Source organism: Vipera ursinii (genome assembly GCF_947247035.1).
Source record: "Vipera ursinii genome assembly, chromosome: 3".
Taxonomy (NCBI): domain Eukaryota; kingdom Metazoa; phylum Chordata; class Lepidosauria; order Squamata; family Viperidae; genus Vipera; species Vipera ursinii.
In genome coordinates this window covers 116,141,402-116,169,383 of record NC_139516.1, presented here as the reverse complement: position 1 = coordinate 116,169,383, position 27,982 = coordinate 116,141,402, and the positions used below count along the sequence as shown (strand labels likewise).

Sequence of the window (27,982 nt, the reverse complement as noted above, 5' to 3'; positions counted from 1 at the left end):
AAGGATGCTTTCCGCTTTTGCATTCAAATTAAAATGTCCAGTCATGCCACCCAGCCAACATTTAGCAAGCTTGATAATCAGCATGTCAAGTAGTACTTCAAAATTTTTATTGAAGATGGTACTAAATATACAGCATTCCCATACTTACACATCTCTTCTCCAAATATTCAGTATGTTATTATAGTGTAGTGTTGAAATCTGTTCTAGCTAAACTAAAACTGGGCACCAACACTTACCTATCTGAGAAGATAAAATAATTTTAAAAGATGTGAATATTAGCCTCCTGCTCATTAATAGCCTTGAGGTAATATGTAGCACACTTAAAACATACTCATTCTTTCAAAATGAGACGGTGCATAGTAAATCTAAAGGACCAGCAGCTGCATTCAGAAGACAGAAATAAATGCCAACAATGGGGTTTAGCAATTTCAAGCGATCCCAAAGTGTTCTTTCAAGGGTGGTGAACTTTGTCAACTTCTGCACTTATTCTTGCTTTTTGTGTTTTTATTGGTGGGATGAAAAGCACTTCACCAAGTTTCTTTGCTGCTTTATGAATCTTCTGGCCATCTTCCTCTTGTCGCTGCTTTAGCTGTGCCTTCAACCTTGCTTCTTTCTTTTTTAGAAAGCTGATCACATCAGTGACATTGATTCCTTCTCTAATGGCTTTGGTAGGTGCTGCTGTTCTAATAGTATTCTTTTTACTGTCCTTTAAACACTTTCTCTTATAAACTAGTCTATATGGATCATGCAGCTTGTTGCTTCTACAGGTACTATTATTATTGGACTTAAGATCGGAGAGTTTCAGCTCCACAATTTCTTGTACTTTTCTTACAGCCATGCAGAAATCCTCCTCTCCTTCTTTTTCTTGCCTTGTTGTGACCTATAAAAAAGGAAATCGTAATTAGATTGGTAAATGTAGACTGTACAACTGCAAGGATGGCATAGATACCATCATATCTACCTCAGCCCCCACAAATTCTGATTACTGGAAAAATGGTGCCATGTTTCCTCTTCTGTTCTGATTCTGTTTATACATAATAATTTTTTGCTATCTGAAATTTTCAGATATGCAGAATTTGTGGCTGTTGCACCTGGCATTCAGAAACAGGAGTCCCTCTGTGAGGAAAATGGGCGGTTTTAAACTTGATAAGTAAATAAAATTAAAAATAAAGATGTACAAAGCATACATTATGAAGTTATAATAATTTCCTATTATCATATTAGAGCAAAGGGAACATATTTTTGTTAGTAATATGCACTGATTACTACTCCAGGGTTTAAAGCAAAAAATAAAATATGCACAGTTGAATGTTTTTGAAGTCTGAATAAATTAACTTTTGTGTTCTGATTACTTGGCAGTTTTAAGCCATATTATTTCAGACACTGCTGTTTTTGGTTTAAAGAAGATGGAGGATGAGGTAGTGGTTTGCAGAGGAGACAACATGGTTGGAAGGGTGGGGGGCAGAGAAGCTTACAGCTGAAAAATTGCTGCTCTGTCTGGTTAGTTACTACTGTTTTAAAAATTCATTGCCATAGGAAAGTTAAAAATGTATGCTGAGATATATCGTGTGCTGTTCTTATTATGGAGGCAAAGGATGCCCACCGCACAACATGGAGGTATATTTATGTGTATAGCAGTATTAAATGCACAAATCTTGTATAGCTATTGAGATTACATAAATGAAAACGCAATGCTTATTTACTTGATTTATTAAAGTTGAGTCTATACTCTGCATCTCTAGTGTCCTGTGAGCTTCCAGGGTTCATTTTAAAACTTCAAGATTTAAAAGTTACTCAAATTATTTATTAAAGATATTTCTGCACCCCAAATGATACAAGTCTGGGTGACAGACAGAATTCCAAGAGCAATCTCCCAAATACAGTAATTTATAACAATAAGCAATTTGGAAGAAGTATATGATCTACAATCCATCTATGATCCATTTCAGTTAGCTTTCAGGCTGGGTCATAGCACTGAAATGGCTTTGGTCGCAGTGGTGGATGACCTTTGTTTGGCTCAGCTTCCTTTGATTTCATTGACTATGTTATTCTACTGTATCACCTTAGGACAGGGGTCAGCAACCTGAAACAGTGAAAGAGCCACTCGGAACCGGTTCCCTCACAAAAGGAAAAACTGGGAGCCGCAAAAAATGTGTGTGCATGCGCGTACGTATGCAAATGCGCGTACATGCGTGCATGTGCAGCACAGGGTTTGACTGAAGAGTGGAGCCAAGGCGAGATATGCACCTACCCTGCATATTTGAATTGATTGGTTGAACTTTTTCACTCCCACATTTTTTGGGGGGGGACTGCACATGGCAGAGGACTGGGAGCCGCAGGAGACAGCTGAAAGAGCCGCATGCGGCTCCGGAGCCGCGGGTCGCAGACCTGTGCCTTAGGACAACAGGAGTGACCTTTTTGCAGTGGTTCTCCTCTTTTCACCATGGTGTGTTCCAGTTGATGTTTGTTGGGGTGATAAGTCTAGTTGTGCCATGCATTTGTGAAATGGTTGTTTTGTTTCTCCAATGCACAGATCTGCATGTCTCATTGCATTTTATTGCATATATCATATTGCTCAATTTGTTTCTGTGTGTTTTATACTTAGGGTGGAGAAACGTCTGCCTTAGTGTATTCTTGGGTTTAAAGTGTGCATGTATGTTGTGTTGGTTGGAAATCCTCCTGAGCTTTTCAGATATTCCTGCAACATATGGAATGACAACGTTGCTTCGTTTGTTGTTGTCTTCTTTGTCTGTTATGGAGGAGCTCCTGCTGGTGTTTTTTTTTTTAATTTGATGAAGGCCCAGTTAGGATAGCCACAAGTTCTGAGGGTTTCTTGGATGTGTTTTAGTTCTTTTTCTTTACGAGTAGGCAAACTTTCAGCCTGATTGTGTAGGATTCTGATCACTCCCATTTTGTGCTCCAGTGGGAGGTGAGAATCAAAATCTAAAAACTGATCTGTATGTATTTGTGTGTGTGTGTGTGTGTTTGGGGGAAGGTTCTGTAAACTTCAGTGTTAAGGCTTCTGTCTTCTTAAAGTGCACTGCACACTCCAGGAAAGCCAGACTGTTTTCCTTAACATCTTCCCCTGTGAGCTAAATATATCTTAATATATAAACAAATAAAAAATAAATAAAATAAATAAATAAATATCTGTCCACAGAGTTGATGTTTGGTGAAAGCTTTTAAAAAATGTTTTTGGTGAAACTATATTTTTCATCATTTCTTTGATTGCTAGTTGGTGTTCATGGATGCGTTCTGCTAATCTTCTGTTTGTTCTACATAGTAGCTGTTGCAGTTTTTACACTGTATGTTGTAAAGGTAAAGTTAAAGGTTTCGCCGCACATGCGCGCTAGTTGTTTCCAAGGGGCCGGTGCTCATCTCCGTTTCAAAGCCGAAGAGCCAGCGCTTGTCCGAGGACGTCTCCGTGGTCATGTGGCTGGCATGACTAGATGCCAAAGGCGCACGGAACGCTGTCACCTTCCCACCGCAGTGGTCCCTATTTTTCTACTTGCATTTTTACGTGCTTTCGAACTGCTAGGTTGGCAGAAGCTGGGATGAGTAACAGGCGCTCACTCTGTGACGCGGCACTTGGGTTTCGACCCGCCAAACTGCTGATCTTCTGATCGACAAGCTCAGTGTCCTAACCCACTAAGCCACTGTGTCCCTCTGTATGTTGTAGACAAATACTATTTTTTTTAATTCCGGGGCTCCTGGGTCTTTTGGCTTACTTAGGATGTTTTGGAAGGCTTTAATTGTTTTTATATATTATGCTGATGGGATGTGATTGTAATAGTCTGTTGGTGGTTTCTGAGATATTTTTGTTGTATGGCAGCGCTATCCTTTTTACACCTTGTGCTGATTGTGCTATATTGGGTCAAGTGGTCAGGCACTTTTTGATGAAGTTGCTTAGATATCCATTTTGTTGGAAGATGTTCTAAATACGATCCGTTTCCTTTTTTTTATGTTCAGAGTTGCTGCAGTGTTTTATGCTTGACTAAATAGCATTCTTACACAGCTTCTCTTGTGAGAGGCTGAGTTTTTACTTTGGTAGCAAAGCACTTGGCTGGTGAGAGTAGCTTTTCAGTTAACTGTGCTTCTAATTTGCCATCACAGGCTCTGGTGATAAGGATATCCAGGAATGGTAGCATATTGTTGTGTTCTTCTTTCCTTGTGAATTGTATTCCTTTGTTGACGGTTTTGTTTGTGTTCTCTACTTGGTCCTTTTTTATTATGGTAAAGGTAATGATAAAATTGTATGGAGAGATATATCAGGCTTATGTTTTTTTGGGCACCCATAGAAGCATGGGAGAATGTGTCCACTGCTTCTCATACGCCCCTGTTCCTCTTTGTTAATTTAGCCTTTCTTGGTGAGATCACTGAGAGTTCTCTTGTTCCAACTGTCTAGTTTCTGCATTGGATTGGTGTTCACAAAGAGTAAATTTCTTTGTCTTCTAGTAATTCTTCACATTTTGGCCTGTCCATGATAACTGTGGTTCAGCCTTTGTCTGCTGGTATGGAAGATGGTAACCTGGTCCTTTTTTAGATTTTGGAAGATTGATATGTCCTCTGCTGCAGCTAGTTTTGTTCTTGTTTTCTGTGGTATAATGGTTTATCTGATGTTTTCTTGGATCTCTGTGGAAAGTTCTACGGTTTTAAATGCTCCTTCTAAGGTTCCAAAGAATTCTAGTTGATCAGTAGTATTTATGTTATTACTGAGGTCTTTTTATAGAATATTGTGTTCTGCGGTAGATAGCAGACAGTTGGACATGTTGACCATCCATTTGGGTTCTTGTGCCTCTTGATTCTGGGGTTTGCTTGAGGAGTTTGGTTTGTAATGTGGTTTTCCTTTTTCTAGCATGTCTCTAGGAGGTAGTTGATAATGGTTGCTAACCTTTCTATGTACTCTGGTGTGATGGCCTGTTCTAATTGCTCCTTGAGGGTTGCCATACTGTGCGGATATTTGTTTAGTCTAAGGTGTGCATCTATGATCATGAGCCATATTGTTTTTGCCCACTTTCTAGGACTATTTTCTATCCAGGTGTGCAGTTTATTGAAGGTTTGTATTGGAGGTATCAAAATATTGGAGTTTTGTAAGTTCATTTTCAACACTCTATATTCATTTATACTATACATATATTGTATAAATTGTATTATGTCTGTGTGTACACACACATTTGATAATGCTGGTTAGTCACAAACTTAAATGTGTGCAAATGTATTCCTTCATTAGCAAAAACCATAGCTTAAACTTCCCACCCAGAAGGTTGAAAACAGATTAGCATTGAAAAAGAGGGAGTCTTAATCCCAACTGGATTTCTAACAGATCTCACCTTTCCATAGCAAGCCAGTTTCCGGAGGGTTCTATGCTCACGTAACTCCTGGCACAGACTCAGAAGATCTTTCTTACATTTGTCAAGTTCTTCAATAATTCTGCTGACACCATGGCATCCCAGGTCAGTACCTGGCAAAAGACAGCCCTTGTGACACACAGTCTGGTTCTGGGTATCTTCTGTTACCATATCTAAAACTGTCCCCTGTGAGGGAGGAGGGAAGTACCAAAGCTTTATTAATTTTTCATAACCATAATCTGCAAGAGAAATTCAATGTCTTATTTATCCTACAAAATATAAAGTATATCTAGTTCTATCTGAAGATTATACCAGACAATTAAAGGTAAATTACGGTATATGGATTTCTTAAATAGAACAGATTCAACTAGAAAATATTGGAAAATGAGCATTACTAGAACAAAGATGTCCCCAACAAGTAATATTACAATTAATCTTATCATATCATATCATATCATATCATATCATATCATTATATTATATTTCAATCACATCCAGAATTTGGGTTTCTTCTTGCAAAAAGTCTTTATTGTAGTTTTATAGCAGGCATGTCACGACATCATCTTGCAGTTAAGAACCTTTATAAGGTCTTATCTTGCAGCGATAAGGACGGCGAAGTCTAACTACTTTGCCGCCCTTATCGCGTCCGCAGATAATCGCCTGGCCGCCCTGTTTAGGGTGACTCGCTCCCTCCTTAACCAGGAGGTGAGAGAGGATCCCTTGCGGGGACGAGCCGAGGACTTTAGTCAGCATCTGGCGGACAAAATCGCTCAGATCCGGACCGGCCTGGACTCTGACTGGGCAGAGTCTGATGTGGAGGAATCGGGCGGTCTTGAGCACGTTATCTGGACTGAGTTCGACCCTGTTTCCCCTGATGATGTGGACAGGATCATGGGGAGACTGAGCACCACCACCTGTTTGTTGGATCCGTGCCCCTCCTGGCTAGCTTATGCGGCTCGGGAGGGAACACGAGGCTGGTTCCATGCAGTAATAACTGCTTCTTTGAAGGAGGGTGTCTTCCCTGCCGCCTTGAAGGAGGCGGTGGTGAGACCCCTTCTCAAGAAGCCTGCTTTGGACCCGGCTGCTTTAAACAACTATCGTCCAGTCTCCAACCTTCGCTTTTTGGCGAAGGTTGTTGAGAGTGTGGTGGCGCATCAGCTCCCTCTGTTCCTGATTATCTGGACCCGTACCAATCGGGTTTCAGGCCCGGACACAGCACGGAGACGGCATTGGTCGCGCTGGTGAATGATCTCTGGAGGGCAAGGGACAGGGGTTGCTCCTCTGTCCTGGTCCTATTAGATCTCTCAGAGGCTTTCGATACCATCGACCATGGTATCCTGCTGCGGCGTCTCAGGGGGTTGGGAGTGGGAGGCACCGTTTTACGGTGGTTCTCCTCCTACCTCCAGGGCCGCTCGCAGTCGGTGTTGACGGGAGGGCAGAGATCCACCCCGAGGCCTCTCATTTGTGGAGTCCCTCAGGGGTCGATTCTCTCGCCTCTCCTGTTCAACATCTATATGAAGCCGCTGGGCGAGATCATTCGTGGTTTCGGGGTGGGGTATCATCAGTACGCTGATGATACCCAACTTTTTCTTTCCACCCCGAACCAACCCAGTGATGCCCTCGCCGTGATGTCCCGGTGCCTGGAGGCGGTTCAGGTCTGGATGGGGAGAAACAGGCTTCTTCTCAATCCCGCCAAGACTGAATGGCTGTGCATATCGGCATCTCGGGCTAACCAGGTTATTCCACCTCTAACGATGGGGGGGTGAGGTGTTACCCCCCGTTGATAGGGCTCGCAACTTGGGCGTCCTCCTGGATTCACGACTCAATTTTGAAGATCACATAGGAGCCGTGACCAGGGGGGCTTTTGCACAGGTTCGCCTGGTGCGCCAGTTGCGTCCCTATCTGGACCGAGATGCCCTACGCACAGTTACTCATGCGCTTGTGACCTCCCGTTTGGACTACTATAACGCTCTCTACATGGGGCTGCCCTTGAAGACCACTCGGAGGCTTCAACTGGTGCAGAATGCGGCCGTGTGAGTTGTAATGGGGGTCTCCCGATACTCCCATGTAACACCTCTACTCCGCGAGCTGCATTGGCTTCCGGTTGCCCTCCGGGTGAAATTCATGGTGCTGGTTATCACCTATAAAGCCCTACATGGCCTGGGTCCGGGGTATTTGAGGGAACACCTGCTGCCGGCATCAAATGCCCTTCGCCCAGTGCGCTCCCACAGGGAGGGTCTGCTCAGGGTCCCGCCGGTAAGAGATTGCCGGCGGGTGACACCCAGGATAGGGCCTTCTCAGTGGGGGCGCCTGCCCTCTGGAACCAGCTGCCAGTAGAGCTGAGGACTGCCCCCGACCTCCGATCATTCCGCCGGGGCCTGAAGACCTGGCTCTTTGAGCTCTCGGGCCCAGGCTGAGGAGAAATTTATTTTAATTGGGGTTTTTAATTCTACAGGGTTGGTTTAATCTTTTTTAAATTGGTTTTTTAACTTTTGTATGGTTGATTTTTAACTCCCTGTAAACCTCCCTGAGTCCTCAGGGAAAGGGCGGTATATAAATGCAATAAAATTAAATAAATAAATAAATAAATAAATCATGTGATGCTGTGCAATATATCAGAGACTTTTCGCCATTGCTGGCAATGGGGTGGGCGTAGCTTCTGGATGACGCGTCCGGCCTCTGGGCCGGCAGTGTGACACCCCTGTTTTATAGGCTCTCGAAATTAGAACAGGATTTTATCCATATGGATAGAATTTATGTAGTTAAGAATTTCATTCTGTGATTTATTATTTGTTTAAAGCTTACTCATGATTTTCAGGCTTTTAAAACAATATAATTATGATATGTCACACAACTGATATCATGAACAAGTAATCCAAACCTAAAGTATATAATATACGCTAATTATATTATGGGAAGTATTTGACATACATCTCTGTCTTAGTGTCTTCGGACAACTTTACTCTAAAACTTAAACCAAATATTTGATTAATTGTTGTCTGCAAGACTCACCAATTGCAATCAGGTACAGAACAGGAAGGCAAATCAGAACAAGGCAAACAAGAACCATCCTTAAAGCACATGCAAACACCCACTATTCCAACTGGAACGCCTGTTTATACACATTTATACACAAATCAAATACTAATTACCTAGGAAATTTCCTTCATTTTAGCAACAAAATTTAAGACCCTCAAAATCATTATATATAATAGCAAATTACCAACTGCTTTTAACCTCGATGAGAGCTCTAACTCAAATATAGTATATTGACAAGAATTAGGCAATTGACAAATTCCTAACTGATAGCTACACTGATAATTTTGTTCAGTTTTGTAGAGGGAATTTTTATAAACTAATCTTGGCTGAAAGTATGTCACTTTTTATAGACCACATTATTGTGCTATACCATCCAATGCCAAAAAAGGGATTCCATAGGCTTCCACTTCAAAAATGCTTCTAGACGGGAGCAATCAGATTCCACAAAATGCAGCAACTGAAGAAATGAAGAAAAAAGTACATTTAATTATTGCAATATAACATAAAGTAATATGGTCTCTGTAAGGTAATAGGCATGTATAAGCTTTAGAGATCCCTGCTAAATGAGCAACATACCCCCAACTGATCTGTAGCCAAAGCAATTCTACGTGTATAATAAAACTACAGCATAAGAATTCTGAGCAAGAATTCTCCCCCCCCACCCCATCCCTGCATGAAATAGCCATAGAAGAGTTGCAGCTTTGTACTTCTGAATTTCTGAATTTCTTTGGCTATGGTAAAAGCAAAAAAAAAAGTCCCTCACCCTACTTCTGTTATCATATCACAATAAGAGGTAAACTATTCAAGGACTCAGAAAGAGATACAAGTCATATATACCTATAAGTGCAATGAGGATTTAGACTCAAAGGATGTTTGAGGATTGATTTTAGCTACTATATATTCAAACCCCAGTTTTCTTTAAGTTAGCGTTTTCTTGAGAACTAACCACCATCTTTTTTTAAAGCCAAATCCCATTCATGTATCTTAATAAACTCTAAATTGTATAGTAGGTACCTGGTTCAACAGAGTAACTGCGAGGGGAATCTAAGAGCCCTAGTAGACAATCATTCAAATATGAGCCATTAGTGTGCTACAGCTGCCGAAAAGGCCAAGAAGGCAGAGGGATAATATCAAGATCACATTAAGTGCTAGTACAGTTTTATATTGCACTGGCAAGACCACACTAGGAATACTGCATCCAGTTTTGATCATCACAATACAAAAAAGATGTTGAAGACTCTAGAAAGAGTGCACAAAGAGCAACAAAGATGATTAAGGGGACTGGAGGAAAAAATATATGATGAACGGTTGCAAGAGTTGGGCGTGTCTAGTCTAATGAAGAGAAGGACTAGGGGTGACTTGATAGCAGTCTTCCAATATTTGAGGGGCTGCCACAGAGAGCACCTAAGGGCAGGACAAGAAAGAATGGTTGGAAACTTATCAAAGAGAGAGCCAACCTGGAACTAAGAAGAAATTTCCTGACAGGGAAAGCAATTAATCAGTTGAATGGCTTGTCTTCAGAAATTGTGGGTGTTTCATCACTGGAGGTTTTAAAGAAGAGATTGGACAGCCATTTGTCCAGAATGATATTGGGTCTTCTGCTTGAGCAGAGGGTGGGGCTAGAAGACCATGAAGGTCCCTGCCAATTCTGTTATCCTTTTACTGAATTTTAAGCTGTTATTTCTGGTGTCAATTGGTCTCTGTTGTGATTGGCGTGTAACTTGATAACCAGTGCTTTTTTTGTAAAAGGAAAAGGTGCCGGAACCCAAACATGTCATACAACCCGCCTTGCCTACCCTACAAGGTTCCACCCAAAAAAGGTGCCGGAACTCCGTTCTGAGCGTTCTATGAGAAAAAAAGCCCTGCTGATAACGCACTTCAGACGGTGCACACCTCTCCAGACTGACTACTAGATCCTTGCTAAAGAATATGTATTTCAATTAGCAGAAAGGCGAAAGCAGCTTCTTTCTTCTGAACTTGTTTGTATATCGCCGGTTGAGGAAAAAGAAAGAAGACAACTTTCAACTATTAGCTGAAGACATAATTTCTACATCATCCTGGGTTATCCCAGTTAGATGTGATAAACCCAATGATGAGAATTTTACATCTGTAACCAACCCCAATCCTAAGGTATTTGAAAGATTTCTTGGAATAGTTAAAAATAATATTTAATGAATAAGTAAATATAGCATTATAGAGAATTCTGTTTATGTTACATAAATTATTGGTAGTTATTCTAGTAACCAAGTTCAGGGAAAGTCACAGATGCATCTTTTATAAAAACAAAGATGCGGCTGGGAAACAGCTGCATATCTAAGGGTACCTAATGTATTTGGGGATGACAGTAAATCTCAACTAAGAACCTGTGATTCACAGCAATATAGGTAGTCCTCACTTAATGACCCTAATTGGGGCTGGAATTTCCATCACTAAGCAATGTGGTTGTTAGGTGAAATATCAGACAATACATTTAATGGTTTTGATTTATTAGAGGAGATACTGTATTATTAATTGAATGGTTTAATATGGTAAAAAATAGATAACTTTTAGAAAACAGAACAAGACTATATTCAAATAGATGTGTATTTAGAACATTAGATTTTGTTATAAAAAGGGGAAAAGGAAGAAATGAGATAATATTGGTTACCTAAAGCTTGGAAATTATAAATACCAAATGTTAATTTGAATATTGATGGGAAATTAAAGCTTGGGAAAAAGCAATAACATGACATTGATTGTATATAAGGACTGAATGCAAACACAGTTAAGATATGTATAAGCTAAAAATTATTGATAAATGTAACAAAGAAGTTTTTACTTAGTTAATAATAATAAGAACTGTATTAGCCTAATATGAGATAGTAGATATTAAGGGAAAAAGAGAGGAAATATCTGATGTTGTAACTTGAGATTTACACTAAAGACTTATGTATGCTATTGAACTATTGATTAACCCAGTCACCACGTTGCTTTTTAAATACTTAACTGTAAAATTAGAAAAATAATGAAATATTATATAAAAAAAGAACATTAATGGTAATTTTAAAAGTTTTATTTTAGCAATGTAAGCATATTACATCCATTCAGTCATTCAAATTCTAAGCAATGAAGCCTTCTCCTTGAAGGAGGGGAAGAAGATTCACTTTGCAAACTAGTTAAAACCTCAAGATGCTTAGGCAGCTGTTTTGTAGGCAGCTGTTTCATAACAAGCACTGAAGGAGACTAACCAAGATCCTTTGGTGCCATACTCTGAAGTTATTTATTCCAGCTAGAATGTAGCTGAAGCTTGGAAATTCTGCAGAAAGCAGGTTTCTCTGAATTACTAACATACCATCATGCTATAGAATGAGGATTACCTGCTTGTATCTTTCTGGCTGTCTTCCAACATCTACTTCTGTGACTGAGAAATGGCCAATAACAGGGTCAGTATGAGAACCTATTGTGTATGCATGTACCTGGGAGAGAAACATATGGTTAGAGATAGGATATGAGATATATCTAAACTAATAATAAATAAATAAATAAATATCTAAAACTACACCTGTAAATGTATTGTCTACAAAAGCAATAATGTGTAATACATTGTTGCTTGTAAAGACAATATACTTAAATATGTAGTTTTAGGTATTAGATTACAGGTAGTCCTCGAATTAACAACCACAATTGGAACTCAAATTCTAGTCATGAGTCATGGCATCACATGATTGGACTAGATTTTATATGTTTTTATGATGATTCTTAAGTGACTCGCTGCAGTCATTAAGCAAACCACATAGTCATATGAACCCAGTTTATGCAAAGGGTATTTTTTCTGGAAAATCTTCATAAAGATTTAAATGGATATAAATGGAATTAAAAAAAAATAAAGAAACCAAATCCCAATGCTATTAGGTGAGACAACTTCCTGCAGACTTCCCACAACCAAATCAGTGGAGAAGTTGGCAGGAAGTTACAGGTAAGCAGCATAGCAGGCAAGAAAATGGTTGCTGCCTGTTGGGGGTTGGATAGGGATTTCCTGCCAGAGTAGGGGGTTGGACTAGATGACCTCCAAGGTTCCTTCCAACTTTATTATTATAGAATTAGGGTTTCACAGAGCTACAGTACAGGAAATAAAACTAGCATACTTCAGTAGGCCAGCCAGCTATTATGCTGCCTGTAGATAAAAACTCAAAAACAATGTATTCTAATTCTGAGTAAAAAAGCAGTAAGAGCATCACTGGGAAATGTTTACTACACAAACCAAAAAGTTGCTTTTCATGTTTTGTCCATATATCTTTGCTTGGAAGGTTTAATTGCTTACTGTCTGAATCCATCTCTTTAGTGTGTGTGTGGGGGGGAACTTTTGCTGGTTCAGTCTTTTCTTTTCCCTTTTGAGCGTTTTGCCATACTCCTGGGGGGAGGGGAGAAGCTTAGGGAATTGTTTTGCATCTTTTTCCTTTCGCTTAGCTGCTATAATGTATCCTCTCCGCTTCCTCTATCTGCTTGCTCTTTGAACTGATTCCCTCTTGATGTCAACCTGAGGTGAGAAAGGAAGGTGCTTCCGGCCATTTGGCTTATCGCTCACTGCGGAAGAGAAGGTACGAAGACCCAACAACATTTTCACAGCCTTGGAAACAGAATCTTATCAGCCCCGTTCCCATAGCAGACTTAACACCTGGGGACTGGGCTGTTTGAACTGACTGGAAGAACTATTGGGGTGGGGGTTGCTTTTTGCTCTTTTAACATTGATTTGAGCGGGAAACCCTCAGACCCTGCCTTTTATGCCTGTTGTCAACTTCTCCTAATAAAAGTTCCTTTTGAGATGAAACCGTTCCAAGAGTTCTGCTTTCTTGGGAAGAGGTAAGCCGAAGTGGTCGATGGGCGTCGGGAAAAAGGCAGACTGGGAGAAGAAAGCGAGGAAGCTAACCCTCAAATGTGGCAGCCACCAACCAGGCTAGAAACTGGAGATGGAGAGATCGCTCCGTCTCAGCAAGGAAAAGGACAAAAGACCAGTCCCTCCAGCCAGTTCTTAAAGCAAGCCATTGACATGCTGAGAGTCGCCTTCAACTTCCTGAAAGAAGAGAAGACTGACCCGTGTCGTGGCATCGCAAACCCAGGTTCAACTGAGGAAGCAGGTGGTATGGGAATCGAGGTAGCAAACCCAAGTCCTTCCACCAGCACTTCGGAAAGTGCAGCCGCCACCACAGCAATAGCCACTACCAGCTGAGCTGTAGCAGCTGACGGAGACAGACACCAACCCAGAAGAAGGAGGGGTCACAGAGCCAGTCAGTGTTTTGTCTCAGCCTACGTGGGTCCTTGTTATGCTCACAAGGAGAAACCCCTCTTCCAAGAAACAGGCAGGAACTGCAAGAAAAAACCAACCCCTTTTATTCTCACAGACCTGAGTCAATGTCCAAAGCAAACAAACACAGTCCACAGAAACTCAATCCTCAACACCAACGGTTGCCTTCAGCACCTCCCACACCTTCCCTTTTATAATTCAGCCAAGGCATGGCTTCCTAATGCCTTCTCCTTTGCCTTTGGAGCCACCCCATTGCATTCCTCTGTCCTACTCGCTTCTCTTGCCTGCGCATTTGTGCATCCAGGATTTTTCCCAGCTGTCCTTCATCACTGTCCAACTCAGGCTCCCAGCACAGCTGTGTCTCAGCCTAAGCGTGAGGAAAGGGGCAAGACTCCTTGTCCGACTGTAAGTCTTGGAGCTTCTCAGAGCCTTCCTCTGACTCTAATGTCACTCCAGGCCCCTCCTCATATGATTCCTCAGACTCAGCTGCCAGATCCACTGGCTGGCGAGGAATGATAACAGTCAGAAGATTCTGCAACTGGGGGCAAAGTATAGTGGAGAACCACAAAAATTGGGGTTCTTCTTAGTCCAGGTACTGAACTACATGGAGGAATGTGGTCGGGACATCCCCAGTGACCATAGGCGGGTGAGGATCATAACCATGGCAATAGAAGGGGTGACGGCCGAGTGGATGGTGAACCTCCATGATGTGGATACTCCAGAATTGAGGAATTTTAATCATTTCATGGCAGCCTTCAGGAGATGATTCGAGGATCCCTTGGCTGATTGGGAGGCCAGAGAGCGCATAAAGACTGTCAGGCAGAGCTGGCACCCCATGGCAGAATACACAGAGGAATTCCAAGCTCTAGCCAGCAAACTTAATTGGCCAGAGGAAGTTCTGGTAGGACATTTCAAAGATGGGCTTAATGACGACCTGTATTATGCCTGCATCCCCTGGGGCAACTCTGACCTGCTCTACGACTGGTACATCCTAGCTGAGGAGGCTGAAATTGATCGAGCCATGAGGCAACTATGTCTGGGGAAATCCTGGGGAAGATCTCCAGGAGAGGCACCGTGGGAGCTGGCGAGATAGACCCCTACCACTCCAAGACAGACAGGTTGTTTCAAATGTGGGAAGGATGGTCACCGCGGTACTGAATGTCACTCAAAAACTTCAGTTCAAAAGTCTGACCGAGTCACAGAGGGGAAACCCAGGAAAACCCTGCCGAAGCTGAAGGAAATTCCCATGAAAAGCATGTAGGTTGTCGAGGTCCTAACCCCATCAAAACGGGGCAGGAACTCCAACCCAGACCGGAGAGCCCCAGAATCCTTGGAGGACAGCTCAGAGGATGAACCTCTGGTAAGTGGACCCATCGTGCTCCTCACCAGAACTGTAAAACTGTTTAGCCCAGGGATTCTGAAGAAAGTCACATTAAGAGCCCTGATAGCCCGGTTGCACTCGCTGCCTCATAAGCCCAACCCTGGTGGGGAACTTAGGAATCCCAGTGAGGAGGCTGAAGAAGCCAATTTCGTTCGGCCAATTAAATGGGTCCTTTGCAGGGGGGATCCCAGCCACTCTCACCATATATCCCATCCAGCTTAACATAGGGAATCACGTAGAGACTCTAACATTTGTGATGACCCCTGGAATGGAATGCCCACTCATATTAGGCATGGTGTAGCTATCAAAATGGAACCCGAGGGTAGGCTGGAGAATTGAAGAGCTGAGGTTCCCAAAGGAGAAAATCAATGCCAAGGGAGCAGCCCAGACCAAAAGGGTGGTGGTGGTAAAACTCCTGCAGTGAGCGAGGGGGAGTTGGAAGGCATACCAGAGGAATATCGGGATCTAGCTAAAGCATTCAGTGAAGAGAGGTCAGATGAATTACCCCCTCATCGACCCACGGACTGTGCTACTGAAATACTCCCAGGGGCAAAGTTACCTAAACCAAAATTATACTCCATGACTCCACAGAAATTAGAGGAGTTACAAAAATTTATAGAGAAAAACTTGGCAAGGGGTTTTATCCAAGTGGCAAAGCCAAAAACAGCAGCCCCGGTGTTATTTTGCAAAAAGAAGGATGAGCCTCTTCGTCTCTGTGTGGCTCTCTCAACACAGTGAGTGACAGTAACCTCTAACCCCTCCCTCTGAGGGGGTAGAGGACATGCTAGCACATTTGTCTAAAAGGAAGATTTTTTTCAAAGTTGGACTTGAGGGAGGCGTATTATAGTCAGAATTAAAGAAGGGGATAAATGGAAAACAACCTTCAAATGCCCCTTAGGTTATTACCAATTTAGGGTCCTTCTGTTCGGGCTTCAGGGAGCACCCACAGTATTCATGCAATTAATAAATGAGGTGCTCCAGGAACATCTTTATAAGGGGGTGCTTGTCTACCTGGACAATATTCTGATAATCACTGAAACAAAGGAGGAACATGTAAAAATGGTATGCCAAATGATCTAAGTGTGAGTTCCATAAGGTAAGAATCGATTACCTTGGATATCGCATTTCATTGAACAGCATAGAGATGGACCCCGCAAAAATCCATGCTGTGTTAGAATGGGTTCCGTCCTACACCAGGAGACAACTGCAAAGCTTCCTTGGGTTTGTAAACTTTTACCACCAATTCATCCCCTCTTTTCAGCAAATTGCATTGCCCATCAGAAATCTGCTAAAGACTAAAGGGGAAAGGAAACCAAAACCCAGCCAATCTTTGAAATGGACTGTAGAGTGCCAAGCACTTTTGAGAAATTAAAAAGGTTATTCTCAGTGGAACCAGTCTTAAAACACCTGGATACTGAGAAACCTTTCATAATTCAAGCTGATGCTAGTGACATAGCAGTGGGAGTAGTGCTGCTTCAGGAAAATAATGAGGGGAAGTTACAACCTTGTACATATACATTAAGAAAACTAACAGAAATAGAACAAAGGTGGGCGGTTTGGGAAAAGGAAGTTTATGCCGTCCGGTTGGTTCTCCTGACCTGGCGACATTTCTTGGAAGGGAATAAAATGCCATTCCAGGTATAGACTGACCACAAAAACCTAAAGCCCTGAAAATGCCCAGAAAACTGTCTCCCAAGCAAGCGAGATGGTCCCAACATTTCCATCAGTTTAATTTCACCATAAAATATTTACCGGGGGGGAGGGGAAATTCCTGGCAGATGCACTGTCATGATTACAATACAACAGCACCAAGACAGAGATAACAGATCCACTCATGCCATCAAAGCAGCTAGCAGCACCAGTCATCACTCAAGCGCATGCTAAGACCCCAAAGACTCTAGTAAGCCAAGCTGGAATGGAATTCAGGAAAGCCCTAGAAAAAGATGAATGTTTTTTAAGCCACAAGAACTTATGCACAATGAATGATGGACTGCCATGGGTGGGAGGAAAGCTCTACATTCCAAAAAGCCAGAGACTGACCTTCACGCAGCTTTGCCATGACTCCAAATCTGCCAGGCATTTTGGGTTTGTGACAAAATCTTAAAATCTATTTTGTTTTCCAGAGCAGGATAATGCCACAAAATATAAACTACTGCAATCCAAGTCCTACTTACCTTGTGCAGGAGCTTGCACTGCTCTTCCTGGTCAGAGTGGTAACTCCGCCACTGGAGTTTCAGGCGGCCATTCAACCACTGAAGATATTGAACATCTTTTTGGCCTTTAACGTGAGGTTTTGAAACAAGGCTTTTTCCATCTTGCAGACATTTTAGAAGAGGATTGCACTAAGATGGAAAATAATAATAAAATCTCTGAAAATGATTTTTGCTGTTTTTCAGTGTTTAAGGTTTATTGAGTTTAGAGAGTATTTCTGTTGTTTAGTATTCATTGTTGCCTAGAAATTTTAGCAGAATTTCTAAAGATGCTATTGACAGAGAAATGTCTCATTACTCAAGAGTCTAAGGCAGGGGTCTTCAAACTTGGCTCTTTTATGACTTGTGGACCTCAACTCCCAGAATTCCTCAGCCAGGTATGCTGGCTGAGGAATTCTGGGAGTTGAAGTCCACAAGTCATAAAAGAGCCAAGTTCGAAGACCCCTGGTCTAAGGAAAATGTATACCTCTAGCAATAGTAATACATGTAGTGCTTTCTTTTTAGAAGAGTTATTCGCTTTCTTGATTGTATTCTATCTCTGTATCATAACTTGAAAGGAAGTTCTCATAAACAGAAATTTTCACTTTTCTGATCTGTGTTATCAAATTCAAGGAGCAATGTACAGATGTGTTCATAAAAAGGCATCGATTTCTCAAAAATATATATATTCAAAATGTCAAATTCAAGAAATATCAAGTATGTTAAAATAAATGAAGCTTCCCAGAAGTGAAAAACAATTAGCTTCATCAGACTATTTAATATAGTCCTGAATATTTTATGAGAGATACATGCAAAAAAGATTAATATATGGAATGTCACTGGGAGTCCAAACAGATTCATTGTCCAAAATGGCTGAAGGACACCAGGCTTAGCTGCTCCTGACCTATTCAAATACTCTAGTCTTTGAAACTGTGCCAATGTGATCATCATCTGCCATCCCTTTATCAACAGTGCCAATTTTTTATTCTATCCAATGCAGTGGAATATTGGAAAGAAATTATGTAAAATGATTTGGGACTGTGTCCATCAGCAGGTTAACCTCTCTAACACTGAACAGAACCAAATGTTGTATGGTGGGAAAAAATCCTCTAATTCATCATCCAAAGAGGAAATTGGGTAGTGAGTCCAAACATTGCTGATGCTTCCTTTTAAGTCCCTCTTGTCTCCTTCTAGGCTTTATACCTGACAGCCTTAGTGTTATGTAGGCACTATGCAGACCAGATTTTTGCTCTTAAAAGAGATCTGTAAAAAATGCATGAATGTGAGAAAGCAAGTTTATGGCATACTTTTTGATTCAAAGAAAGCACGTTTAAGTGAGCAGTCTTAAATCATAGAATGTTTGGGGTGGAAGCCACAATTAGTTGCTGAATGTAGTAACAGCAGCGTACAATAGATCTAAACCATACATAAGAATCAATGAAAAGGTTAGCAAATGTTTCATATTAGCAGGAGTAAGAAGGATGTAAGATGGCACATTGGGGTATTTTAATATATACCTTTTCATTTATTTTATATATTTATTTTTAAATAAATAAATCTGAATTATTGAGGCTATTTAAACAAGTAAAACTATGGAAGGAGGTTCGGCTGAAATAATTTAATTTAATTTAATTTAATAACATTTATATACCGCCCTTCTCCCTGAGGACTCAGGGCGGTTCACAGGGCAGAATAAAAAAACCAATACAAACATTAAAAACAGATTAAACAATTGCCCTAGTTAAAAACAATATAAATACAACGCTAAAAACCCCCAGAAAAATTAAAAAACAAAAGATAAAACAACCCCAACACTCCCCCTCAGGCTAGGCCGGCTTGTACAAACAAAAATGTCTTGAGATCGCGGCGAAAGGAGCGAAGATCGGGCGCCATCCGGAGCTCAACCGGTAGCTGATTCCACAGCTCCGGAGCGCCCACAGAGAAGGATCTCCCCCTGGGGGCCACCAATCGACATTCTCTGATCGGTGGCACCCTGAGGAGGCCCTCTCTGTGGGAACGCACAGGGCGCAGGGAGCTTGATGCCGGCAGCAGATGTTCCCTGAGGTACTCCGGCCCCATGCCATGGAGTGCTTTGAATACCGTTACCAGTACCTTGAATCTCACCCGGAAGACAACTGGCAACCAATGCAGCTCACGGAGCAGAGGTGTAACGTGGGAGTATTGGGAGACTCCCAACACCACTCTCGCGGCTGCATTCTGTACCAGTTGGAGCTTCCGAGTGGTCCTCAAGGGCAGCCCCATGTAGAGAGCGTTGCAGTAGTCCAGACGAGAGGACACGAGCGCATGAGTGACCGTGCACAGATCATCCCGGCTAAGATAGGGCCGCAACTGACGCACCAGGCGAACCTGTGCAAAGGCCCCCCTAGTCACGGCTCCTATATGATCTTCCAAGGTGAGCCGTGAATCTAGGAGGACCCCCAAGTTGCGAGCCCTATCTACGGGGGGTAATAATTCACCCCCCATAGTTAGAGGTGGAATGTCCGAATAAACCCGGGATGAAGATATGCAAAGCCACTCAGTCTTGTCGGGGTTGAGCTGGAGTCTGTTCCTCCCCATCCAGACCCGAACCGCCTCCAGGCAACGGGACATCACGTCGAGGGCATCACTGGGGTGGTTTGGGGTCGAAAAGTTGGGTATCATCAGCGTACTGATGATACCCAACTCCAAAGCCACGAATGATCTCACCCAGCGGCTTCATGTAGATGTTGAACAGGAGAGGCGAGAGGACCGACCCCTGAGGAACTCCACAAATGAGAGACCTCGCGGTCGACCTCTGCCCCCCTGCCAACACCGACTGCGAACGTCCCAAGAGATAGGAGGAGAACCACCGTAAAACTGTGCCTCCCACTCCCAATCCCCTGAGACGCCGCAGCAAGATACCATGGTCGATGGTATCGAAAGCCGCCGAGAGGTCTAATAGGACTAGGACAGAGGAATGCCCCCTGTCCCGAGCCCTCCAGAGATCATTCACCAGCGCGACCAATGCCGTCTCCGTGCTGTGCCCGGGCCTGAAACCCGATTGGTACGGGTCTAGATAATCCGCTTCATCCAGGACCAGAGGGAGCTGATGCGCCACCACACTCTCAACAACCTTCGCAAGAAAGCGAAGGTTGGAGACAGGACGAAAGTTATTCAATACAGCCGGGTCCAGGGCAGGCTTCTTGAGGAGAGGCCTCACCACCGCCTCCTTCAAGACGGCGGGGAAGATACCCTCACTCAAAGAAGCCGATATAACTGCCTGGAACCAGCTGCGTGTCCTCTCCCGGGCTGCATAAACCAGCCAGGAAGGGCACGGGTCCAATAAACATGTGGTGGTGCTCAGCCTCCCCATGATCCTGTCCACTTCCTCCGGAGTCACAGAATCAAACTCCTCCCAGATGATATCGACAAGACCACCCGTGTCCTGATCGTCAGACTCTGCCCAGTCAGAGTCCAGACCGGTCCGAATCCGAGCGATTTTGTCCGACAGATGTTGGTTAAACTCCTCGGCACGGCCCTGCAAGGGATCCTCCCTCACCTCCTGATTTAGGAGGGAGCGAGTCACCCTAAACAGGGCGGCCGGGCGATTATCTGCGGACGCGATAAGGGTGGCGAAGTGGTTAGACCTCGCCTCCCTTATCGCAGCGAGATAAGACCTAATGTAGGCTCTTAGTCGCAATCGTTATAATGTTATAAGGCATTATAACATTATTTTGAAATGTATAAAGATAACAAACATTCATTTTCTTTAGCGTTCAAAAGAGCTCCCATATTGGGCAAATGTTTGTTAGTAGATTCTCAGATTAGATTGTTACTAACTCTCTTTACAATACTTTTAATATAAAACCAATACGAAATGGAAGAAGTATCTTTACAAAAACATCCTGTTGTATTGAATTGCCACCTATTGGTAAATAAGTAGCACACTTACAGGATTAATTTATGGGACAAGTGTGAATTTCAAACAATAACATCATTTTGCAAAGTTAACTAAGATATATATTAGTCTTATAAGAAATCAGGACAAATATTAAGTTTGCATGGATAAACTAGTGTAAGTAATTACGTGTAAGTGGCCACTAATCCTGGATATCAAATCATAGTAAATATGCTATGATAGCTCAACTCCGAAGTCCAGTTTTTGAAATCAAAACTGAGTAGTCCTATGATACAAAGGTGTCCAGTTTTGGTCTCACTCAATATTTTACATATGTTTCATAGCTGTTAAATCCCAAAATCAAGCCTTATTGCTTGGCTAGCTCAAAAAATAAAAAGTAATCCTTTAATTATGCAGAAATGTACTTGATATCACCAACTGAGATCTAATATTCAAGGCTTCTTTTTGGGGGAGGGAGAGGGACAGGAATGAAGGGAATTTTGTAAGTAGAAAATCACTTTATTATTTTATTAAATATAGTATATAAATATGCACAATTCTGTTAATAAAATTGTCTGTCTACTGAAAACAATTATTCGCTGATTGCACCTATTTTGAAAATAAGGAATATCCATTTTTTCTGGGAAAGCGGGAAGGCAAAAAGATAATGTTGAAAATAGAAAAAGCTATCAACCCTGAATAAAACAGGCAAACTCCCTATCTTAATGGAGATACAACCATTCATTTTTGCAGCCATGATTATACTGTGGATTTATACTAAGTTTGCAGTCAACTATAAATATTTCCACAGTATTGTTACCAAATCAATATTCCCCATTTTATATAAGCAGGTTTGTTTTTTGTTTCCTATATAACAATTATATTTGTCCACACTAAATTTCATTCTGCTATTTTCAGCAGATTTCTCTACTGTATCTAAATCGGTTTGAATTTCAATTGTCTTGTACAGTTAGCCACCCAGTCTTGTATTTTCTGCAAATTCATAAAAATTCTCTTTAAAATTTATAAACATAATAATCTTTATAGAGAGCAAAAATCGTATCTTGTGACAATCCACTCAGTGTCTCCCCTCCTCATATGATATGAAACCATTGATTACTACTCTTTTGAGTACAATTTTTGAAACATGTCAAACATGTTCATCTACATGGATGGCATGACAATTAAGCCAAGATGGGTAGAAAATTAATACTTAAGTTGTTTATCAGAATGTCATGAGATACTTTGTTTACTGAAATGAAGATATATAACTGCATTCCTACAAAAAATGCTATATTTTATCAAAGTGTAAGAAAAATAAAACAAGCAAAAAAAAATTCTACACTATATCCTCAGTGTCTGGACTATTTCTACATAGAGGTAGTCAACAACAGACTTGAAGAACCCAAAGCCCCCCCCCAAAAGGGGATCTCTGCACTTTAGATGTCTTTCAGCAAGGAAGCTAAATATTTTAAATTAGTGTAAACCCAGAACAACTTTTCTAATTTAGCTCTAGGTAAAATGGTATACATTCATTTTTTTAAGCTATCTGTCTCTTAAACAATTTCCACAAAACATGCTGGGAACATATACATCTGGTTGGAATACATTAAAAATAACCTGCCTCTATTGCCACTCTCATTAAACAAAATCAAATGACCCATTCTCTATCTCATTATTTGGCTGCTGATGAAAATTATTCTTGAACCCCTTAAACTCACCATGCATACTGTTGCTTCATCCCAAAGTTTAAATCTATTTAGTATCAATAACTTTTCCATTAGAGCTATTCTGCAAAGGAACCAAGAAAATGCCAATAGCAGTTCTCTGCTCGCTTCTGAACCATCAGCAGGAAGCTGATAAAATTGTAGTCTTCTATATCCATAGCTCAAGGCTGCACATTTGACAAATCTGATTTGGGTGCCTAAAGAGGAGATAAGGTAAATGTTGGTTATTTATAACAATTCAAGTAACCCCAAATTTCATCAAAAAGAGTGCCAAATGTTAAAGAAAGTAGAACCAAAATCTGGGAGGCAAGGGGATCAAATCTCTCACCTCAGGAGTAATTTATACCATAGTACCTTTTCAACCTTTTCACAGATTGTACTACTTTTAGGACATGACCACCAGTGTTTAGCTATGTGTCAAAAACTTGATGACTAAAAAAAAAGGGGGGGAATTTTGGGCTTTACTGCTTAGATTCATTTGTTGTTATAGAAATGGCTAGTTTATAATATTATGGAAAAATAAAAAGTTGAGGTTCAATGTTAATGCTTCCTTCTACTGCAACAGAGGAAGTCAGAAGTTAATGCCTTTTCTTTTCTTTTTCCCTTCTCCCCCTCACTTTTCCCTTTTTCTCTCAGCCTTCACTCGCAAAGCCCCCCCCCCTCTTACACCCTTTGCTAGCAGAAGCCTCTGGCTCGTTCTCTCACTCACCTACTCACACTTTGCTCACAAAATCCTCTCACTCACTCAATCTGCTCGCAAAAGCCCCCCCCCCGCTTTGCTTGCAAAAGCCTCTCACTCGCTTTTTCATTCACTCTGCTCACAAAAGCCTCTCACTCTCTCAGCTTGCAAAAGCCTCCCTCTCTCTCACTCACTTTGTTCATAAAAGCCTCTCTCTCTCTCTAACTCACTCACTTTGCTCAAAAGCCTCACTTGATCTCTCACTCATTCACTCTGCTCACAAAAGCCCCTTGCTCTCTCTTTCACTCACTCACTTTGCTTGCAAAAGCCTCTCGTTCTCTCACTCACGCTTACAAAAGCCTCTTGCTCACTCACTCTGGTCACAAAAGCCTCTTGCTTTCTCTCACTCACTCACAGTGCTGCTTTAGCTCATCCCCTCCCCCGCTACACTTGGCTAGAGGTCACCTACCACTTGCCAGGTGCTAAAGTACCACCGGTGGTATGCATACCACTGGTTGAAAAGCCCTGTAGTAGCCTGTCAGTACCATCTCCACTCCCCATTAATAACTTAGTGCTTAAATAGAAAAGAAAGTGATCTCCCATTATCCCTGAATTCACTGAATCATTAAACAGAGGCTTTGTAGAATTATAAATTATATAAATTATATTTATTTATTTATTTTATTATATTTATATATAATTATAAATTATATATATTATATTTATTTATTTATTTATTTAATTATATTTATATATAATTACTGTTGATTCTTCTTCTACATTTAACTGGAAGCTTTTTATAACTGGCCTATTCTTCTATAGGAAATCATTTCATAGCCTTAAAAGCTGTTATCATAAATTTTACAGTAATTATTTCTTGAGGAAAGGCTAGGGAGTATTATGTATGCCTCCTAATTTGGACAGTATCATTCCTGGAATGAGATAGTAACATACAGCTAATCCATGCAGATAGTAGCATAGCACACTGGCAGCAGGGCTCTCTGCCTAAGCAGCTTTGCACTTTTCTAGAACAGAGAACCAAATAAATTATCTATTTCAGTTTTTGCCCTGTCTTAGATGCTAAGACCACTTGGGTAATCTTGAGCTAATCACTTGCACTTACCCCTAAAAAGGCAATGGCAAACTGCTTCTGAAAACATTGCCAAAAAACATGCACGAACCAGTTGCCAGAAGTCAAAACTGACTTGAAAGCATTCATAAACAAACAAATAAATGTATCTACATCAATATGTTATATAGAGTTCACTATATAAAAACTATAGCAACACTGGAATCAAAGTAATGTTCATGAACTAATAAAGCTGTAAACACAGTAATTTAATACTTTAGTATGAATATGTAATTATCAGGTGCTTTGTGAGATTTTATGAGGAAACTGCCTGGAACAATCCAATCTGGATTTCATAGAATTGCAAAGTCACTCAGTTCTCAATGCATGTTTGCTAGGCATTAGAGTAGGATATATCCTTGGTAAGAGCTTACTTCTGAGTGTGAGAGAGTAAGGTAATGGTGAGGCAATTAAAAAAATCATCTTCATATTATTCCTCGGTGAAGCATTTCTCAAAGCCCCAGTGCTCACCAGCACTGAGTAAAGAAACTATCTCTAAAGGTTAGATTAATTATCAATATGGTTGCACCTGAGCAAAAATCTGATTTTTTGAAGCAGGTTGGATAACAGATGGAGCACTTGTGGCTTACTATGTGGATGACCGAAAGCACACCAAAATACATTGCTACATTTTGGCAATGAGAGCAGCAAAAAACCATTTACTTTGCAGAGCCTGCTGCTTTATCAATTATTGTCAGTAATTACCTAATTGGCATTTGGATTGAAGCAAGTGGCAAGTTACATTGCTCCAACATTCAGAGAGGATCATCTGACACTACCATAATTTCAGTGCTGTGAGGTACACAATAAATGTACATGTTGTAATTTTTCATTTCTGTTAAAGGAATAGGCATATAGAGGCACTTAGCTAAGATACTTTTAGGAAAGGAGATATAATAAGCTGAAAGAATAGAGAGGAATTATATACACTGACTTAAAGGATACTTTTAGAATAGTGCACACTATTGTAGAATAGCATATAGCTTATGAATAACATATTATTCATTTTATATAAGGCTTATTCTTTATAAATACTGCTTAGTTAGTATTTTAAAGTATAACTATGAACCAAAGTGCAGCCATGTTTAACCGAAGCATGAACTCTGTTACACACATAGCTTCTAGATGCAAAGCAGGCATTCTTATAAACAAGGGAAGACATAAATCTTTTATAATTGCAGTTATCCAGTTTGGGTAACAGTTCACCTTGTAGATAAAACTACACCCTCAGTTAGCAGGATGTTACAAATCATGCCATAGAAAAGGGAGTGAAGATAAGACAGGAACAAAAGGTTTTTTTAATCTAATAATTGGAGGGTTTGGTAATTGTAATGATTGCTAGATGATCGGAAAGCATGTGACTGGGTGGGCCTATCAACTGGGGTCACTTTGGAAGGATGTGGCATGATGCACGGGACAGGGTATAAAAACCTATTGAAAAATTGATTCAAGTGTGGACTCTGGGATTTGCCATTACCAAGAGTTCCACTGCTTTTACAAAAGCTTTAATAAAACTTGTTTTGTTTTCCAACACCCTTGGGGTTGAATGTTTATTCCTCACAGTGCCAAGCAGTGATTTTCAATTTTTAATGTATGAAAAGATGTTATACTTTTACCATTTTTATTCATATTTTTATAGCTGCCCAAAGCTTTTATCATTTTATAATTCATGTACCACCTTTCATACTGAGGCTGTTAATACAATTCATAAATACTTTTGTTATTTTCATTCTCCCCCACCCTCCAAAACTAAACATGTTCCCACATTCACAGTAATTTGCTACCTATATCAGCAGACTTTATCTGTCCTCCACCATGGATTTGATTCAGGAGATGATATAGTAGTTTCCAGAATGTTAAACTCTGTTAAAAATAGAGAACACTGACTTGTTTAATTCATAAGATATCACCAATTAGTTTTTTTAAAAAAGGTATTTAACATTTAAGTACTTTTTATGGCTGCCCAATTGATTGCCATTGAAAGTGCAGATTATCCAACTGAATATTAAATAGAATAAGGTTAGTTTAATGGGAGAATCGTTCAAAGTAATGATTTTGTAAAATATTGTAACTAAATTCTGATATATTTTTCTTATTTCAATGTATCAACAAATGTGGATTTAATATCTATATAATAGGGAGACACCTGCATTCTGGGGTATGGATACAATTGAATATAATTGTAATTATAATTTTTAAACCTCATTAGCTGTTTATAGTGATGGAATGTATTTTGTATTTTATCACGATTTTGCATTTGTTTTATCCTTTTTTGGTGCTCTCTATTCACCTAAGCCAGGGGTAGGCAACCTCGGCTCTTTTATGACTCATGGACTTCAACTCCCTGGCTCTGGAATTCTGGGAGTTGAAGTCCATGAGTCATAAAAGAGCCGAGGTTGCCTACCCCTGACCTAAGCGTTACCAAATTTCTCTTAAAAAGATTAGCAGCAGCTGACAGAAAAAAATTAGTAGACTGGAGCTTCGTTTTAAAAACTTGAGCCCCTCAGCAAGCATGGTTATAATATCTCCGTCGAATACGTAAAAAGCAACTCTGCAGTCGGAGACTCAGAAAGAAGAAAGTGAGACTGTTTCCTAGGATACATTTCCCCTGAACCGAAGAAAGCCCTTTTCACACGTCACCTTTCTCGTTTTCGGCTGAAAAGCTGGGTTGCGCAAACCAGACGCTTATCCTAGTCCAGGGGTCGGCAACCTTGGCTCTTTTATGACTCGCGGACTTCAACTCCCAGAATTCCTGAGCCAGCTATGCTGGCTCAGGAATTCTGGGAGTTGAAGTCCGCGAGTCATAAAAGAGCCAAGGTTGCCTACCCCTGTCCTAGTCCATCCGACCAAACCCGCCTCCCTTCGGCGAGAGGGCCACTAATCAAAGGCAGTAACGTCCTTCAGTCTCAGCCGCTTTAAGAAGTCTGGACTGCAACTCCCAGAATTCCCCAGACCTCACATCTTAAAAAGTAGCTGTGGTTGAGAAATCGCCTTACACCGTTGAGGTCTAGTCTCGTTTTTTAAGCTGCCTAGTATTGTCTCGCACAAACACTGTCGGTGAACGTAAATTCGTGCTCAGTGCCTGAACGCACCACCCAGTTAGGATGAGAGCGACCAGGGGCATGTACAGAATGGCTTCCCCTTTCCCCTACCCACCACCTGAGGTTGATCGAACTTGGCTTGCCGGAAAGTCTCTGGAGAAACGTGCGAGCCAGGCAGGCTCAGGCTCAGCGCTGCAATAGCTGCCGGTAGGTAAGCCGATGCCGGTCGTTGGCAATCCATTCTCTTTACGGGCTTATTCCCGCGCGCCTCTCTCTCAAAAGCGGCACGGA

The 27,982-nt window shown here is 41.2% G+C and overlaps 1 protein-coding gene across 1 annotated transcript; it reads right to left on the bottom strand.

Annotated features, from left to right (window-relative positions):
• Positions 1-97: 97 nt before the first annotated feature.
• TEDC1 (tubulin epsilon and delta complex 1) lies at positions 98-27,982 on the bottom strand. Its single transcript, XM_083358867.1, has 8 exons — positions 27,807-27,982; positions 26,435-26,513; positions 22,837-23,039; positions 17,224-17,391; positions 11,744-11,842; positions 8,758-8,844; positions 5,331-5,534; positions 98-880 (listed from the first exon to the last, which is right to left on the bottom strand). Exons 1-8 carry the CDS (start codon positions 27,930-27,932, stop codon positions 452-454), a joined length of 1,395 nt encoding a protein of 464 aa, XP_083214993.1. The 5' UTR covers positions 27,933-27,982; the 3' UTR covers positions 98-451.